This window comes from Vulpes lagopus, chromosome X (genome assembly GCF_018345385.1).
Source record: "Vulpes lagopus strain Blue_001 chromosome X, ASM1834538v1, whole genome shotgun sequence".
Classification (NCBI taxonomy): Eukaryota; Metazoa; Chordata; class Mammalia; order Carnivora; family Canidae; genus Vulpes; species Vulpes lagopus.
This window is the reverse complement of record NC_054848.1, coordinates 90,806,496-90,826,869: the sequence shown is the minus strand read 5'-3', so window position 1 is coordinate 90,826,869 and position 20,374 is coordinate 90,806,496. Positions and strand designations below refer to the sequence as shown.

General features: G+C 38.2%; 1 protein-coding gene across 3 annotated transcripts in view; it reads right to left on the bottom strand.

Moving 5' to 3' along the window:
* The window catches only part of DOCK11 (dedicator of cytokinesis 11), a 189,670-nt gene that overhangs the window by 53,491 nt on the left and 115,805 nt on the right, over positions 1-20,374 (bottom strand). For all 3 annotated transcript variants that reach the window (XR_005985654.1, XM_041740921.1, XM_041740922.1), the window contains 8 exons: positions 20,044-20,222; positions 15,008-15,124; positions 13,321-13,396; positions 12,438-12,547; positions 10,345-10,456; positions 3,685-3,751; positions 2,158-2,205; positions 644-786 (listed from right to left, as the gene is read on the bottom strand). Coding sequence is in view for 2 of the 3 variants with exons in the window: in XM_041740921.1 (XP_041596855.1) it covers positions 644-786; positions 2,158-2,205; positions 3,685-3,751; positions 10,345-10,456; positions 12,438-12,547; positions 13,321-13,396; positions 15,008-15,124; positions 20,044-20,222 (852 nt within the window). In the remaining variant the exon portion in view is untranslated. The remainder of the gene's footprint in view (positions 1-643; positions 787-2,157; positions 2,206-3,684; positions 3,752-10,344; positions 10,457-12,437; positions 12,548-13,320; positions 13,397-15,007; positions 15,125-20,043; positions 20,223-20,374) is intronic.

Here is a 20,374-nt window from a genome sequence, read left to right as displayed (position 1 = left end):
TTCCTTTTCTGCAACCTCCAGAGGACAGTATGGAAATGAAAGATTTCTCTTTGACTTTTTATTAATATTTGCTTTTCAGAGGACTGCTTCCATTTATATAACCCTCTAGCTTCCCTCACTGGTCAACATTTCTCTCCTTGTCATATTCTCCTTGTCAATATTTCAACACATGTGAAATATACCTTGGTCAAAATAGTATTTACAGTTCTTTCATTTCTGCAGTCAGTTCAGCAGATGTAATCCTTTAAAATCATCAAATGAACAGATATTATATATATTAAACAAATATATATTATTATATTAAGATGCCATTATTTGCACTGGAGTTTAACAGTAGGAATGAAGGATATCCAGTGTAAAATAATATGATGGGAACAGCAATTCAGTGGGAAAAATTAATTTCTTTAATACCAAACTAAGAGAAAAACCTCTATTACCTAAAAATTGCTGGAAAATCCACGCATGTATTGTCAGATATTCATGCATGATGAAATGACTGTATATAAACACAGAGGTATGCAAAGATATCCATGTGTGCAAAAGCATTTCCAATCGTATTGGCAATTTAAGCTAGAATTTCTTCAAGGTTACATGGTATTACATGTATATTTCTAATGACTATCCTACCCACATTTTCACTTACTGTGATTAAGTGTAAACGAACTTTCCAGGCTACTAAGATGCTGAAGTCGGGCCTGCATTACTCCTGATCTGTTTCGCAGAGCTGGCATGGTTTGTGATTTTCGGTCTATTCCAAAGTGCTTTGACAGCCAGGCATCATGCACCCTAAAGTGAATTTTAAAGTTAGGAAATGGAGTACTCTAATACTAGATCTCAATGTTAGATTAAAAAAAACAACAACAAAAAATAAAAAATAAACAACTTAATACATGACTAGGTTTCCACATCAACAGCATATCATGTTCAATACTCTATCTACTATTACTTGGCTGAAATGAGGCAGCACTGGAAATTGTATGATGTTTTCATGGATATTTAAAAGAACTTTTGCTATGAGAATATAATTAAGGAATTTAGAAAAAGTTTCTTACTTCCCTCCCTCCCCTCAAAAAATCAGAGTCAAGTGGCCAACACTCCAGAAGGTTCAAGCTTTTTTTCAAAAGGTGAGGCAGGGTAAGAATCCCAGGAAAGAATGAGAGGGATACTCAGAGGTAAAATGAGGTGGGGAGGATTTCTGGGGTTAGGTGTGCAAAAAAGAATGCCAATTTGATCTGTTCCTGGACTGGAGTTATACCTGGATCAGAAATTTTTACTCTGTAAACATATCTGTTACTAGGATGGGCCAACTTTTGTTTTATTTAGATTTTAAGGTTCCTTTTAAAAAAAAAATTACAGCTGGGTCGTCTGGGAACTGAGGAAGAGTTTGTCTTTCCTCTAGTGAACAGAATGGGAGAATGAGCAGAATTGTAGAGGTTAAGTAAGGTTCGTGGTGGTAGTTACCATGCCAGTTCCAGTCACAGGGAAAAACAGTGGAAATCGTCACCTGAATTATGCATTATTAGGATGTTCCCAACATCGAGCAATAACCTCCATCCAAAGTGCCCCTTTGGTTTTTAGAAGTGCCATGGAATTTAACTTAAAATAAAAAGGACTCTATTTGAGTTCCTTAATTCTACCCCTAAAATAGATCTTACTGGAATAAGTAATCTTTTCCTTAGGTTCCCCCAAACATTTTTGAAGTATTTATTTCATTAAGACATAGGTGGCAAAAAGTAGAAAAGAGCTAATATAGAATGCACATCCCAGCCGCTGTTGGGGATTTCTATTTACCTTAGCAACTGAAGTCAATATTGACAGGTTGTTGATAAAAGTACAGACCTTACAGTTGTTCCCATTTTATGATTTCCTGCCTTCTCCTGGATCTAAGCCCTTTCTCACCTCTTTCTGAAAAGACAAGCATCTGTTCTAGGATTAGAACAGAAACTCTGCATATCAGGCTAATTACTACCCTTTGGAAAACTTAAAAATACATCATTTCACGCTAGTTTAATTTACAATTTGAGTTCAGACATATTAAATAAACCATAAGCAAACTCATGTTAACACAAAATGAAGAATCTAGGTTTTATATGGCATGATCAAGACTGCCCTCTGTTGGAAGAGAAGGAAAAAAGTGGAAATTGCAGTGGGAATTACCTTGCTATGTTTCTTTTTCCCATATACCTAAAGTGAAACAAACATACTCTAGAAAGAAAAACAACAGCATGTTAGTAAGATATTGCCTTGCTTTGCATTTTAACAAGTAATATTTGAAAACTCGCATGTTACAAAGAATGGCCTATTTAAATCATACTACAATAATATGCTCTGGTTTACAGACATATACACATTAACTACTTGTGGGTTTGCCATATTATATCTTTCTAGATTTATTTGCTATACCAACATTAGCAACAAAAAGCTCCATGTCTTCACATACAATTCTAGCCAAATTTAAAAAGGTTGTCAGTGAAAAAAAATTAAAAATAAAAAAATAAAAAGGTTGTCAATGCAAATGATGATTCTACATCGTGCTCTATAAGGTTTCAGAGCAAAAATCTCCAGCTTAGCCACTAATACCTAAATAAAAAGTTTCTTAAGCCTTAAAAATTGGAGCAACTGCTATATTTTTATAATGGCATTAAGATACCTTCCATTATTCATAATCTCAAACACATACAGAAGTAAAGAAAATAGCATACTAAACCCCCACATACCCAGCACCCACCAGCTTCAACAGTTATCAACTTATGGCCATTCTTGTTTATCCTACACTCTGAACAGGTTCCATGCTCTCCCTCCACCCTCCCTATCTCTTGTATTTTTTGGAAGCAAATCCCCAACATCATATATTTTCATCAGTAAATATTTCAGTATAGTTTTTTAATATCTTAACTGTCATTTGTTTACTGACACTTTCTGCAAAATTTTGAAAGACTTTAATATGTACTGGTTATCCTTTTTGTTTTGAAGGACATGCACATAAAAACATCATTTATGTGTGCTATTAATTAATTATTTTATTTTATTTATTTTTAAAGTAAGTTCTATGCCCAAAGTGGGGCTTGAACTCATGACCCTGAGATCAAGAGTCACATGCTCTACCGACTGAGTCAGCCAGGAGCCCCTGTGTGCTATTTATTTAAAAATTTCTTACATTTCATTCTTTTTTTTTTTTTTTAGCTTTCAATCAGGATGTACAAATAGCTCAGCAAACTATCTAGGGCAAGTTCCCACCACCACCTAGGAAATAAGACTGGGTTTTCCCCCAACTGCCTTGAAATGGAGATGAATATATATATGCATTTCTCAAGTTGGTAGGGTTACTCAGCTCTACAGAGGAGTACAAATTCTAAATTCCAGTCATTGAAGCTGCTCCATTAAGCCAGCATCTGCTCCAAATGAATGCTTTTGGACAGCTGATGCCACTTCTAGTTTTCCAGTCCAGAAAGACTGCTGCTGGGCTGAAAGATGGTCTATTATTAGCTAATTTCTCTGATATCTTAAGTATTCCATCTCCATGTTTCCTTCTATCTATGTGAAGAACCTATGTGCTAGCCTTGATGCTACCAAAATAGTTGAATATTTCCTACATTATTAGCAAATAAGCTGTTGGGGAAAAAAGGTAATATTTTATCCCCCAAATAAGAAGAAAATTTACAAAAATATATTAATATAACTTACTCTAGAAGTATGAGAATGTTTATGAGCTCCTGAGGAGATACTTTGTTCCAGTAAGTTAAGAGAGTATCTGAAAATGGAATAAAGTGGTGGATCTTGAAACAAGTAGAGCAAATAACACAGTGCACCCCAAAGTACCAATAACCTAGCTTCAACAACCATCAACTCACAGCCAGTTGTTTCATCTATATCCTCCTCTCCCATCTCATTGCTCAATACACACTGTATTTAAGTTAATTCCAAATGTATTGGTTTATCTGTGATTGTTTTAACAATAATTTACTTTGTAAATATTCTTTTGGATGGCTGACACTAATCTTCATATCGTCCCTGAAGACGGAGGAAGGGAAACAGACCTGGGGTTTTTTAATGAACTTCCTAAAATTTTATGCAACATGGTATGCTTATGTGTATTTTTCCAAACAGAGGGTCAAGTACCTTTGCCTGCTACTCAAGGGGCTCTGTGAACCAAAAAGTTTGAGAACTTTAAACTTTATAAGAGAGATTTTTTTTCTCTCTTTGCCTTTGCATTATAAACTCTGAAGCCCTGGTATTATATAAACACACACAGAGTTAAAAACAAAACAACAGGCTGAACGAAAATGATGTTAAATAGTTTTATGCTAAGCACATCCAACCCACTTTTTTCCCCCCTGTATAAACTTCGTTGTTCCAGCTCCCTTCTACCTCTAAAAGTCTTTCATTTTGTATAGCTCCTCAAGGCCTTTTTTCTATCTGCTAGATTGGATGCTACCTGATTCTGATCAATTTTTGCTCAAATAAACTCTTAAAAATATGGCTGTTTATCTTTTAACCATTTGTCCACACACACATACTGAATTATTCCAGATATAAAAGTCCCTTAAATCTATCACATATACGTCTCTTGTGACTGGTTCCTTTGCTTCCAACACAGTGACTTATTGAGATGTAGGGGGAAAAATGAAAAGGAAAAAAAAAAAACTGCCGCCACTTAACGCTCTTTTATTTTTTAAAGAGATTTTATTTTTAGCTAATCTCTACACCCAAAGTTAGGGCTAGAACTGACAACCCCGAGATCCTGTCGCATGCTCTACCCACTGAGTCAGACAGACACCCCCTCTCCATCCCCTTTTTATGCAACTCAGATATAGCTAGCGGTGCCAGTAGCTCTTCAACGTAAACATCTTATACGTAAAACAGAACTGTCCAATGACAAACCTGCCATTCCAGTTACAACCGGCAAGCGAGGGCTGTGAAGACTAGGCGATGTTGGCTACATGGAGGGGGTGGGAGAGGGAGGAATGTAGGGATTTTGACTTTACTTCCAACTGTTTTTAAAGCCATGAGTATTGATACTTTCTAAAACGCTGATCCTCAAGAATACAAATGAGAAATAGCGTCAAATTAGATTAAAAAAAAAAAATAAAGCGAGCAGGGACTTCCGGTCCCCCCCCCCCCCCCGCTCCTGCCTTTTATTGCCTAGCTCAGAGAAGCCCAGATCTCCCAGAAGCCACCGGGTTTCCGGCCTCTCAGCCTCCCGTCGAAGCGCGGTGCCGAGGCGCCATCTTCCCTCTCCCGCACACCGGCTTTTCTTGGCGAAAGACTCCTACCTCCTTCCGCCAAAACGTTGGGACTTTTCATCCATCCCTGAGCCAGCCTTGTGCCAGCCGTGTGCCCAGAGGCAGCTTCATAGAAGGTCTGTAAAAGGGGTGAAAGCCTTATCCCTGCTGCGGCCCAGCTCTAGTCAGCAGCTCCTCCGCCATTTTGTCGGCAGCGGCGGCAGCACTGTCAAGCCGTTAGCCCATCTCCACCATTTCTAAATCCCAAATCCGTGAGACAGAATGCAGAAAGGGAACATGGGTGGAGGAGACAGGGGAAGTGGTAAGAAACCTTCAGTAAAAGATAAATTGCGGTTCAGTGTCTGTGATGTGTCATCTGACGAGTTTAAGAAAACTTGGCTAGCACTCAAAGAGCTCCATGATAAAGAGCTACACCGTTTACAGGCAAAATTAGCCACTTTGAGGAAAGAGCGATTGGCAGACGGGAGGTGGACAGGCTCCATAGCCAAAATTAAAGAGCTGACCGAACAACAGAAAGTCCTCAGTAGCACCATTCGTGACTTGCGAAATCAGTTAAACGCAAAAGTATGTGACCGCTGTTCAATAAATGAAACGTACAGGAACACGCTACAGCAAGAGTTTTATGATATTCAGCAACAAAATCTTCAGTTTATTGCTGAGCTTACTGCAGAAAGGAATAAGTTAAGAGAAGAAAATAAAAAGCTTTCTGCAAAACTAAGACTGAATCAGCAACAGTTTCAGCCTTCTTTTTCTTACTCTGATAGCGATGATGATGACTTTATTCCCTGTACTCAAAGGTCTGTGCAAGTTTTTTCGGTCAGGGAGCCTGCCCCAAGTGCTCAGATGTATCTGCCTATCCAAATGATGAGGCAATCAAATACTGAACAGATAAGATCTGGGAGAAAAAAAGAACGACGACAAAGTCCAAAGTTTGCAATTCCATTTTGCAGTCAGGACCTCTTTGAGGAGCCACAGATCTCTCCTGAGATTTCTTCTAATAGCAGTAAGCCTGCTTCAGTGAGCAGTACCAATCAGAAGTCAACTGCAGTTTTTCCTTTAACATCTACACTTGATCCTCAAAGTGGGGATGGATTTCAAGATGTTTCAAACCTTCATGAAGACAAGCTTGGCCAGCCAAAAAGGAAACGTATCATCACCCAGAAGACCTCCACACAAAAGTGTGAAACTCATATTGACTTCTCTTGGAGCCTTTCCAGTATTTCTGCAGAAAACCCAACTACTCAAGTCATATCTGAAACTTCAGAGGAAAATATGCCTGATTATAACAAAAGTTCACTTTCCCCTTTTACATTGAGAAAGGAAAAGCCCCCTTTAACTGTATTTCCTTTTGACTATACCTTAAAATCTAATGGGAAAAGAAGATTGAAGGCTGGTACTGCTCATTGCAACAATGTGTTTTCTGTAAAAGATTACAGTAACCAGACACTGTCCACTGAACAATCCGTTAAGCAGAATAGTAATGAATCTACAGGTACAGAGTATGGTGCCTATAAGCCTCCAAGTGATACTCAAAGTTTCATCTTTGAGTCTGTAATCAAGAGAAAAGCCAAGATACAGTCAGGAAAAAGGGAGAAGTAGCTTTCCCTTATCCTCTCAAGGAAAATGCTTTTCTTTTACCAAAGGACAGTCTTCTTGTCCATTCAGACTGTGTAACTGATTACCCCTGACTCTGATTCTGTTTTTCAGTAAATAATAAGACAATAAGAACAAAAAAAGTTTGGCAAATGACTAAGACTTTGAAACAATGACTTATTGCCAGTTAATAAAATATAGCACAAATAGAGAAGGAAATTTAGAATCCCTCTACTTCCATACAGAAGTGTAGAGGTCTGCCATCTTTTTGTTGAAATTAAGTTGCTCTGTTTATGAACCAATTAAAGCCAAGAGAGGACCTGAAGAGTGTGGGCATAAGAGTTCAACATTTAAATGCACATAGACTGACTAAAAAATTTACCAGACAAGACCAGGCAACTAGAATACATCCATTGATAGAGGTCTACCATCTTTTTGTTGAAATTAAGTTGCTACTGTTTATGAACCAATTAAAACCAAGAGAGGACCTGAAGAGTGTGGACTTATAAGAGTTCAACATTTAAATGCACATAGACTGACTAAAAAATTTACCAGACAAGACCAGGCACCTAGAATACATCCATTGATAGAGGTCTACCATCTTTTTGTTGAAATTAAGTTGCTCTGTTTATGAACCAATTAAAGCCAAGAGAGGACCTGAAGAGTGTGGGCATAAGAGTTCAACATTTAAATGCACATAGACTGACTAAAAAATTTACCAGACAAGACCAGGCACCTAGAATACATCCATTGATAGAGGTCTACCATCTTTTTGTTGAAATTAAGTTGCTACTGTTTATGAACCAATTAAAGCCAAGAGAGGACCTGAAGAGTGTGGACTTATAAGAGTTCAACATTTAAATGCACATAGACTGACTAAAAAATTTACCAGACAAGACCAGGCACCTAGAATACATCCATTGATAGAGGTCTACCATCTTTTTGTTGAAATTAAGTTGCTCTGTTTATGAACAAATTAAAGCCAAGAGAGGACCTGAAGAGTGTGGACTTATAAGAGTTCAACATTTAAATGCACATAGACTAAAAAATTTACAAGACCAGGCAACTAGAATACATCCATTGAGAAAGATCCAGAAGCAGATTTTTTTCAGAATAAAATGAATATGACTTTACATGTACAAAAGATAAAGAGATGTGACAGACTGTGTACTATTTCTTTAAAAATGTGCTTTTAAAAATCAAAAAGAGCATAAGAAAGAGAAATCTAATGAACAAAGACCAAATATTCAGCAAGAGAGGTCAACATTTATAAGAGGAGCAGGAACTATGAAGTTCTCAAGAAACAAAGCAGTTATGGTCCTATCCATGACACTAAAAAAAACAGCCAGAGACTTGTCACTGGTTATCACAGTATGTGATTGCGCACATGCGCATGTGTGTGTGTGGTGTGCACGTGTCCACGTGTGCACATGTGGAAGAGAGGAGCAGTCAGCAATGCAACTCCCCCACCTCCTTTTTCTCCCCCTCCCCTCCTTCCCCTCCCCTCCTTCCCCTCCCCTCCTTTTCTTCTCCCCCTCCTCCTTTTTTTCTCTGCCTGCCCCCAACTTTCTTTCCTTGGGGTATGGTGGTATTCAACTACTTTTTTGTTGTTGTTGTTGTTGTTTTTTCATGTGTCTCTTAGGCCTTTTTTTTTTTTTAAGAGTCATTTATTCACGAGAGACACACAGAGAGGCAGAGACAAAGGCAGAGAGAGAAGCAGGCTCCCTGTGAGGAGCCCAATGAAGAACTAGATCCCAGGACCCTGGGATCATGACCTGAGCCAAAGGCAGATGCTCAACCACTGAGCCACTCAGGTGTCCCTCTTAGACCTTTTTATTTTAAGATTTTATTTTTTCATGAGAGAGGCAGAGACACAGGCAGAGGGAGAAGAAGGCCCCATGCAGGGAGCCCGACGCGGGACTCGATCCGGGGATGCCAGCATCACACCCTGGGCCAAAGGCAGGCCCTAAACCACTGAGCCACCCAAGGATCCCCTTAGACCTTTTTAAAAAAAAAACAAATTTATTGAGTGATTTCATGTACCATAATACTCAACCATTTAAATAGTGCACAATATGGTAGTTTATAGTATCTTCAAAGAGTTGTAGACCATCACCCCAGCTTTAGAATATTTTCATCACCTTCAAAAGAAACCCCGTATACATTAACCATCACTTTCCAAGTCTGCCCACTTTTCACCTTGTGGGAAGACAAAAATAGTGAGCTGTGGCTATAGTTGTTAACTGATCCATTATTTCTCAGAATGTAATACCACCAGGGTTCAAAATGATCTCCCTTTATTTCTTTCTTTCCCAAAAGAGGGTGGTACATCATATAGTCTCAATATAGTCTTTGACTTTATTTTTTTTTTATAATTTTTATTTATTTATGATAGTCACACACAGAGAGAGAGAGAGAGAGGCAGAGACACAGGCAGAGGGAAAAGCAGGCTCCATGCACCGGAAGCCCGATGTGGGATTCGATCCCGGGTCTCCAGGATCGCGCCCTGGGCCAAAGGAAGGCGCCAAACCGCTGCGCCACCCAGGGATCCCTAGTCTTTGACTTTAAATTATACAGTCTTAGAACTTAAAGATTATAGTTATATTTCTACTGTTTTATTAAGATATTCTAGAACTATTCATATCTATTTTTAGTCTCTAGCTATCAAATTATTTTGTTTTTATAGCCTGTATTATTATAAAAAAACTTTAAAATAACATTTACTAAAAATAAAGTAGGAAATAGATAAGTAAAATATAATGATAACATGTATAATGGTAATCAGAACCGAGGTCCTTTTATGTTCTTTATTCCTGCATACATGTTTTTCAGTAAAAATACTGAGAAAAGGAAGAAAAGGGAGGGAATTATATAAATAAATGTGGTATTTGGGAATAAGATAACCTCCTGATTTTACTTCCAGAGGACATGCAGTTTATGAAAACCCTTTGGTTACTCTATCATATGAAGAAGTGTTAATACTAGTAAATAGTACAACTCGACACCAAGGGAAAAAAACGAGTCTGAAAAAGAATCTGATACCACACAATACCATCAGTGATGCTACGAAGATAAAAGTGGCATTCCCTACCCTTAGAAAACCCTTCCTGTCTTTTTTTTTTGTTTGCTTCTGGTTTTCCAAATCCTGGGTTAAATAAAAACTAAAGTATTAAATATGACTTCTGGTTATTATTACCTCCTTCTATTTACATCGGTCATTTACTGAATTATAAGCTCTGCATGAAAAAAAAAAGTTTAGCACTTTGAAAACTATTGTTTCATTTTAGAAATCAAGTTTTAAATCCAAAAAATAGAAGAATCAAACCTCTATGACCAAAATGTACCTATTTTAAGTTAGAAATATAGGAATGTTTTAAGGTCAGAGTCTTCAAAGATTTGTTTCGAATGTGTACGTGTTCTACATACAAATGATGATCAAATATTTACTGCATGAACTTGCGAAGGTAAATGTCTAGTAGAGACCAGGCCTAATATGCTGGTAACTCACCTTCAGAAATCATTTTTACTATATACAGGTAGCACATTAAGAGGCTTCTGATTTCATACTGATCCAATCGGTTATACTGGGATACGCTACTCCTTGTAGAACTCTGTCGGGTCTGTAATAGAAAGACAGGACTTTTGTGAAACAATATTATAATTCCCTGTAACCTTTAACCCAATAACTATTTGTATCATTAGTCCTGTTTGGGAAAATTCTAAGCCTAAATCCAAATTTTATATCATACTTGGAAGGTAAATGAGCTGGAATCTTTCTTTATTGCTATTGCACAGAGTAGTATCACTAGAAATCATCTGAGGGTCTTCACCAAGATAATAGTCATGAACACTGTGTTTCATTCCCATAAGTTCTGTGTCTTAGTAGTAGTAAAAACCTTAAATAACCATATGTGGCTATTCCAGGAAAAATAGCTTTTACATGGAGGAGGAACTTAACTAAGGTATAACAAAGCACAGAGCCATTTTAAGCTCTTTTAATTTGAGTCTTTCAAAGTTTATTAATTAAAATCCAACCTACAAATAATAGGTCAGGGAATCTATGTTTTTTAAAGGGCTAATATTACAAGATAATATGATGAAGAGTCCAGTAATATTTCAAAACTAGAGCATCTACAAACTAGTGATGTTCCCATTATTTAAGGACTTTTGTTAAAATATCAGTTATTAAGCATGCCAAGATCTGACTTATTTGGGAATTTATATGAATAGAGTATTAATAATCTAAAGAATTTTCCTTATTAAAAACCAATACTTCCACAGTTGAGCTAAACTGGGCTGGAGATACGCAATTACTAAACTAGGATTTACTAAGAACAAATTTTCATTTTGAGCAAAACACCTAGGTTCTGAATGCTTGCTAGCTGTGTGATTATTAACAAGTTCTTTAACTTCTTTGTCCTTTATCTGCCTTACCTATGATAATGTCTGTTGACAGAATTCTAAATGACATGAAATAGGAACCTTTGTGAATAAATTACTATTTACCCCCAAGCTCAATGAAGTATACTCCAGTGGTCCTCAAGGAGTGGTTCCCAACCAGCAGCATCAGCATCACTTGGGAACTTAGAAAAACAAATTAGCAAGCCCCATCCCAGATGGAATAAAAAACTCTGGGGTGGGGCCCAGCTATCTGCTTTTATTAGGTCCCTCCCCAGGTGATTCTGGTACACACTAAGAATGCCATGATAAAGGAGAAATATTGCTGGAATCAGAAAACCTGGGCTCAGGTCTGGCCTGCCATAGCTGTGTGGTTGTCCTAAGTCACAAACCCAATTTTCATTTGTAAATTGAGTTGGAATTTATTATATTTATGCACCCTTCCAACCCTAATTTTATATGACTGTGATTTTACATAGTAGTGTCACAAGGCTTTACTGGCCTAAAATGAGGTTTCCCAGGTGCCAGGGTAACTCAGCTGATTAGGTAAGTGTCTGACTTGATTTCAGCTTAGGTCATTATAATCAGGGTGGTGAGATTAAGCCCCGCGTTGGGCTCTGCACTGGGTATAGAGCCTGCTTAAGATTCTCTCTCCCTTGCCCTCTGCCCCTCCTTGCTGCCTGCCCCCTGCCGCTGGCTTCTTCTCTGTCTCAAAAATAAAATGAGGTTTCTGTCTCAAGGCAGACATCTCCCAAATTTTAATGTTAGAGAACATATTCTGATTAAGTGATGATGAGACACCAAGATCATCAATTTGGAGACCTAATTTTTTTTCTCCCATGTTAACTATTCTATTACAAAAGAATGAAAGGCTGAATTAACCCTGCCATGAAGGGATTTAAATGACAAGGTGCATTAGATATTTTAAACTTGAACCTTCCCTCTCTAGAACAGATTATAGTATGTGAGGATTAAGGGAGGTATTCAAAGTTAGAACTCTTAATGATGAATGCCTTATCCTCCACAGTTTTAAATATCCAAGTAGCAGCTGCTGTGATAGGAAGGAACCACCGCAATATCCAAGAATTATGGGACGCTTTTTACAGATCCAGAGAGGCTATAGGAGAGTAGAAAGCCTTTGAGAAGAAAGATTGTTGTAGCCCAACACATCCCTAGGGTTATCCCATATATTTAGGTTCTTACATTTTCGACAGTTCCGCTCTGATCTGGAAATCCTGTTGCTCCCTCTGGGATGAGGGAACCTCTTGAATCTTCCCTTTTAATTCCATGTCCATTTTGAAAAGCCCCATAAGCTGGAATAAAGCCAAGTCCTTGTGTTAACAACAGAAAGAATGGTCAAAAAATATTTTTAAAAGTAGGTACTGGGTTAATTTAAGTAAAGATAGATTTTAGGGGATAGATCTTGGTCAACTAAAATTTGAAGTTTCTATATAATATCAAAACACCAAAAAAAGCCTAACAATGGGTGATTTTTTTAACCTCTTGAAATATTTTACTATGTATGAAACTACAAGAAGTTCCTTGGAAGTAATAAAGGAAAGCCACACAATCTGAGAGAGAATTTTATAGATAAGGAAATTTGGACCCAGGAAATGGAAGTGTCTTATCCAAGACTGGAGACAGATAAAAACAGAAACCAGTGTTTTTCTCATTAGCCTCTGTTTTGTCAGTATACCAAAGCTACATTTTAAACAAGCTTAGATAAGGAAACTTAAGCAAAAAAAAAAAAAAAAGGCTGCAAATGAGACTAAGATTTTATTTTTTTTAAATTTTCTTTATTTATTTATGAGAGAGAGAGAGGCAGAGACACAGGTAGAGGGAGAAGCAGACCCCACGCAGGGAGCCTGATGTGGGACTAAATCCCGGGACTCCAGGACCATGCCCTGGGCCGAAGGCAGGCGCTAAACCGCTGAACCACCCAGGGATCCCTGAGAGTCAGATTTTAATTAAACTTTAGTAGAAAACATGCTATGTATGACTTTTATTATGAAGTATTTCAAAAATACAGAGAAAGGATGCATTTCTACATACCATGCAACGTATAATCTTTAAAGGACTTAATTACCTGTGTCTTTGTCAGTGCTCAGACTCCCTCTATTTGTAGGTGAAGTGAAGCCACATGCAAACTCATCCCTGGATGCCTGTAACACAATGTGATACCTCTGTCATTTCAACATATTTGTACACAAGGATGAGAAATTGGAATCAACAGAATGAGAGGGTACCCTAATTTTAAACAAAGCTCACTGTGAAAGTGTAAATCAGCTATCACTATTAGTATTTAGGTGACATCTCTTTAAAAACAGGGGACTAGTATACTTTGCAAGCATGACCTCTGGCCAAGTAACAGAACTCTAGATAGCTGGTAAAAGCTGCAACTGGTTGCAGCCCAATCATGGCTCAGTTCTCCTCCTTGGAACTAGGTGCAATGCTAGAAGGAGGGGTGTGACCAGAAGCCCTAGATAAATTTGAACTACAGAAAAAAGAACAGATAAGTAAAATACTTCCAAATATCACTGTCAAATGTTGTGGAGTGAGGATAAGCATGAGTATTTGTGAAGAGAGACCAGCCTAAAGCCCAGGTAGATAATGTAGCACCCACATTGAGCTGATTTATGTAATCAGGAGCTATAGGCAATAAAGCCATCAGGGAGGCTTAAAAGCAGCTTTCCCAGGAACCCAAGGCAGGCTGATCAAATCGGATAGGACATTTGATAGGGGTAATTTCCAAAGGAAGCTGTAAAATGACCCAGTTTAACCTGCCACTCAACAATATGACATGGCTACTGAAAGTGTGAAAGTGATGTTGGGCCATATGGAACATGGAGTGGGAGGTAGGGCAGGATTTACTCGTCCCACTGGGCAGACTCTAAAGTGTAGAATTCTGGACACCACATTTTAATAGAGTGACTTCTAAAATGGAGCGTATCTAAGAGTGTAACCAAGATTGTCAAGGGTTTTGGAATGACAGCAGATGGAGTGGAGATATCTGGTCTCAACAAAAATTTAGAAGGCAGTTGTATAAGGGGCATCATGCAGAGGTGGGAAAACAGATGTGTTCTATGTATGTCTAAGAAGGCAAAACTAGGACAAGTAGATAAGAAAACCTTTTAGGTCTAACATAGGAAGGAAAGCTTTAATTATTACAATGCCAAAAAGTGGTTTTGCCAAATGGGAGACTGATTACCCTCCAAAGTTGCTTTTAACACTAAGCTTCTAAAGGGAGAAAAAAGCACAGGTCAATTGTGCTGAGCTAAAAGCAACCTTCAAGAAGAACCAAAAGGAGGATGTCCTGCAAAAGGGAAGCAAAGGAATACAGCTTAGCCCCCGGTGCCTCACATTTTGGAAGCAAAGAATCTTCCGTTCAGTTTACAAGTTGAATAAATATATTAATGGCAAATAACAACAGTAAATCTTAAAAACAAAACACTGGGTATAAGGGATTCTTGGTATTCTCTTGGACCTTGTTACTCAAATTGTAGTCCTTGGACCAGAATCAGGCAAAAGTGTGTTAGAAACACATGGTCTCCAACTCCACTGCAGGCCTACCGAATTAGAATCACTGTTTTAACAAAATCCCCAGGTGATTCGCATGCACAGTAGAGTTTGAGAAGCACTGCTCTAGAAAAAGTCTTAACTGTAAAAATGGAATGAAAAGTAATGATTAAGATAGAGACCATACAGCATACGATCCCAATTCTAAACAAGTCAATAAAACGGGATAGCACCAGTGGAGACACATAACTACTTACAGAATTAGGCATGGCTGCACAAGAATACAAAGTATCTCGACCTGCTAACCGCTGGATATTTTCCAAAAGCAGTCCAACAAATGGGAGGTACAATTGTGCTATTTTGGCTTGTTGGTTCTGAAAAATAATTATCCAAAGCTTAGTAGGTATATAATATGTCTACATCACAAAGTTGGCCTCATCTGTTTTGAGACTCTAAGTAGGCTGATAACCACAACAAATGAGTGAAGCACGAGTCTATTTGTACTTTCAGTCTCAAAACTAGTTACCACAGAACCTTCTTGGTATTTGAATGTAGACACAATACAGAGTCAAATCACATCCCTCAAACGTTAACTACATAAAAGGCAAAAGTTCATTCTTTTAAAAATAGCACTGGACCTAGGAAGCAGGTATCAGTCCCATTCTTTAACCCCAGTGAGGGTTGCATTTTCATGAGCACAGGGATTGTGTCTGTCTTGTTTTACTGCTTCAATCCTAGTGCCTGGGCATAGAGAAGATAGTCAATACACATCAGCTGAAAGAATGAATAAATGAAAGAAGTAAAAAAGATGGTGAGTTACTGGGGCTCCTGGGTGACTCAGTCAGTTGGGTGGCCAAATCTTGGTTTCGGCTCAGGTCAGGTTATTGGGGTCCTGGGACTGAGCCCCGCATTGGGCTCCATACTCAGTGTGAAGTCTGATTCAGGATTATCTCTCTCCCTCTGCCCTTCCTCCCCTTCTCTCTCCCTCTCTCTCAAATAAATAAATCTTTTTGAAAAATGGTGAGTTACTCTATTCCTTAAAGTTTTATTTTAAAGATTGTATTTATTTATTCATGAGAGACACAGAGAGGCAGAGACATAGGCAGAGGGAGAAGCAGGCTCCCAGTGGCAAGTCCAATGTGGGACTCAACCCCAGGACCATGACCTGAGCTGAAGGCAGATGCTCAACCACTGAGCCACCCAGGCACCCTTGTTTTGTTTTGATCAAAGCAGTTAAGATAATGTGATCTTGGCCCCTCGGGTCAATTTTAAGACTTGGGAGATTGATCTATTTGTAAATAAATATATTTATTTATCTCCTGGCCACTAGTAGTCTTAATGTGGTACCTCTTATACCAAAATGTATTTATTGCTTTTCTCAGCTCTAGACATTCCTCATCCAAAATGTACATACACTCAAGTCAGCAAAAACAGTGGATGTAATGGCATAAAGGTTGCCCCCTTCACATTTCATGACTTTGGGAGGTCTGTCTGGAGACTTAGAGAAGGCCTCTAGGGCTCAGTAGTCAACCTACCGAATACAGCAGATCAATAGTTATCTCATTGTTGCTTGAATTTGCATTTGTTATTCAGGTTGAACAATTTTTCATACTGTTCATTATTTCTGGGAATCTGCCCCATATCATGCTGATGTGCAGAGAGGCCTGAGAACCAACATTCGAGTCCAACTTCCCGCCCAAGGCAGGAATGGCCCTTACCCACCCCTGACAAATGGCTCCTTTTACACTTCTCCCTTAAACACTCCAGCCTTTTCCTAGGTTCCATTAGAAGGGTCCTATAGCTGATTTACTCCTTCTAAGTCCTACCTGCTAAGTATAGCTCTGCCCTCTGCAACTACAAAAAGTAAAGCTACTAGCACTTTTACACAGCAACTCTTTAAATATTTAAAGACCATTAACATGAATCAGCTTAATTCATTTCTTGCAAAGCTAAATGGCCCTAATCCCTTTCCTTTATTCTTCACATGACTTTGGTTTCAAGACATTTCCCCATCGCTGTCATCCTTTTTTGGTGGTTCTCTAAGTTTTCAGTGTCCCACTTTGGATGTGACAGTCACTATAGTCTAGTGGCTAAGAACACAGATTTTGGATTTTATACATGTATGATTTCCAGTTCTCCTGCTACTAGTTCCTGCATTGTGAACAAGTCACTTGACCACAGTTTTCTCTTTTGTAAAATGGGGATAATAATGATACTTAATACAGTGTCTGACACGTAATGAGTCCTCAATAAATTTTAGCTACTATTATTAATATTACAACTTCTAGAAGGGAGTCCACTTTAGTTCAATAGTGATCACTAGGGAAGGAGAGACTACAACTCTCTCAGGGGGAACAGGAATACAGGAAAACACATAGTCAGTGTAAAATATATTAAGCTTTGCCTGCACAAAGGACAGAAAACAAACTAAGTAAGAATCTATTACTAGGGGCAGCCCCAGTGGCGCAGTGGTTTGGCGCCACCTGCAGCCTGGGGTGTGATCCTGGGGACCTGGGATGGAGTCCCATGTCGGGCTCCCTGCATGGAGCCTGCTTCTCCCTCTGCCTGTGTCTCTGCCTCTCAGTCTCTCTCTCTCTGAATAAAATAAATAAATCTTTTTTTTTTTAAAAAAAAGAATCTATTACTAGAAGATGGTTTAAAATAAGGCACTATCTGGGCAGCCCAGATGGCTCAGTGGTTTGGTGCCGCCTTCAGCTCCAGCCTTATCCTGGAGTCCCAAGATCAAGTCCCATGTTGGGCTTCCTGCATGGAGCCTGCTTCTCCCTCTGCCTCTCTCTCTCTCTCTCTCTCTCTCTCTCTCTCTCTCATAAATAAAATCTTAAAAAAGATAAGGCACTATCCGGGGGTGCCTGGCTGGCTCAGTTGGTGGAGTGTGAGACTCTTGATCTTAGGAGTATGAGTTCAAGCCCCATGTTGGGTGTGGAGCCTACTTAAAAAATAAATAAAATAAAATGTGATATATCCATATGATGGAATAATATGCAGATATTTTTAATGTATATCTAGTCTTCAGGATGCATTTAAGATTATTTATTTATTTATTCATGCGAGACACACACAGAGAGGCAGAGACATAGGCAGAGGGAAAAGCAGACTCCCTGTGGGGAGCCTGATACAAGACTAGATCCCAGGATCCCGGGATCATGACCTGAGCCGAAGGTAGACACTCAACCACTGAGCCACCCAGGTGCCCCTTCAGAATGCATTAAGTAAAAAAAAAGAAAAATGCCTAATAGTTTCCATTTTATATATATTTAGGCTTGCACTTACACAAGGTAGAAGTATGTATATGAAGCTAATAATAGTGGCCACTGCTGGAGAAGTCACTGATAGGGAAATGAGCTTGGCATTTCAATCTTTCCCACACTCCAAAACCTCAAATACTCAAGTAGGCATAGTGTTGAATTTTTACAGATAACGAGAGTTACATGTGTGTATGTGTGTATGTACATGTACCGTTCTCAGAATTTTAAAAAAGAAATAATGTCCAAAATATGTGGTGGAAAATATTTAAAATTCCACCTCTAGATAAGACACTAGTGAAATCCCATTTTCCTGCACTTTCATCTGAAGAGGTAGGAGGGAAATAGCAGAGCTTCCTGCTTCTAGAAGGGGAAGTTCATTTTGTGCTTTTCCCATGAAACCTTTGAAATCATGGCTAGAGACTTTTTCCTCCACATTGCATGAGATCCTTTTCAGCACTACTAGGCATAAGCAGCAGTTAACCAGAACCCAGTGGTACCTGGAATTTTTAAAGGTCTGACAAAGCTTGGGTGGAATGGCTGACTTTTGAGGTTTCTTTTCGCTTAGATATATTATACCGGTTAACTTGCATTAAGGCAATATTGACATTCATGAAGGAAACAGCACATCATGAAGCAAAAGGAGTATGTTATTATAGTTATAACATGACAGAAACCAATGCAAACCGCAGTAAGTAACAAATGATATCCTAGAGCTGAGTTTAAATCTACTTTAAGATAGGGGCTGGGATCCCTTGGTGGCGCAGTGGTTTGGCGCCTGCCTTTGGCCCAGGGTGCGATCCTGGAGACCCGGGATTGAGTCCCACATCGGGCTCCCTGCATGGAGCCTGCTTCTCCCTCTGCCTGTGTCTCTGCCTCTCTCTCTCTCTCTCTCTATCATGAATAAATAAATAAAATCTAAAAAAAGAAAAAGATAGGGGCGCCTGGGTGGCTCAGTGGGTCAAGTGTCCACTTTCGGCTTGGCTCATGCAGCCCTGTGTTGGGGTCCCCGCTCGGTAGGAAACCTGCTTCTCTCTCTCCCCCTATCTTGCTTGTGTTCTCTGTCAAATAAATAAATAAATACAGTCTTTAAAAAAAATCATAAAATAAATCCACTTTAAGATAGAATCACATGAAGAAAACCAGCAAAATTTGTAAGTAAACAAACAAACCACCAAAACTTTGGAATTAAAGAAATATGACTGGATATAGCGGGCAGGCATCTTCTGTTTATCATGGACAAATGGGAATACTGTAGAGAAAGAATACACTCTATCTCCAAGTCAGCTTTCCAAAGTGATTACAATAATAAATGATATCCTAATTTTTATTTATCTTTGAATGGAAAAACCAAGGGACAAATTATTAATTATGAAATAATATGATGTTACCTTGAGGCATTTGATTTCAGGTACATAAGTTAGGTTATTCTAAATCCACAGAGTTTGCAATCTACTTTTTTAAGTCCATAGGGCTTAATGTTAATAAGATCTGAATGTATACGTTAAAGGTACAGCAAACAGTAACTACAGCTATGGCCTTCACACACACACAATGTGTAATGGATATAAAGTTTATAGTATTTGTAAATTTTTTCAGTAAGAAGAAAATCTTCGTATTATGTATTTCACATTTGACACAGCTAACATGTCTTACTATTAATCATGTAATCAATAATATAATTCATTTAGGGATATATATTAGAGGATATATACTGAGATATATATTTGAAAGAGTATACATGGCTATAACCATAAATGATTTTTTTTTAAAATCCTACTTAGCTTATGTAACAAATCATGAAGGAGGTATGTTGTTCTTTACACATGATTTGAGAAACCAGTGTTTTTCTCCAATAATTAACTGAAAAGTATTTTTAGAACTGAATCATTTGATACTGAAACAAATCTCATTTATAAAAATAAGTTCATCAACGTTCCTATTATGTTCCTTACTGAAAACTTTTGTCTTTAATGGAAAATCTTAGCAGAAATTGACTAATGTGATACTGATTACAAGGACATCCTTACCTTGTGCTGGTATCTAGTGTCAAATGCATGTTTTATCAAAAGATTCTTTATGACAGAAATAGCTGTATATCTGATCTCGTAATTATCTTGGAGAGCAATGGAGGTTTCCCTCAGAAGTAAACCAACCAAGAAGTGATGCTTGCAATATTCATCTGATAAACTGTATTCAAGATTTGAATCTGCAGCATAATGAAATTTAAAACCCGTTGATAAAAATAATCACAAATCACATTAACATTAAAATACTGTATTGATTATTTAGTAACATGATCATGCCAGCAAGAACTATAATTTAGTCATTAATAAATGTGAACAATTCTTTTTTCATGTA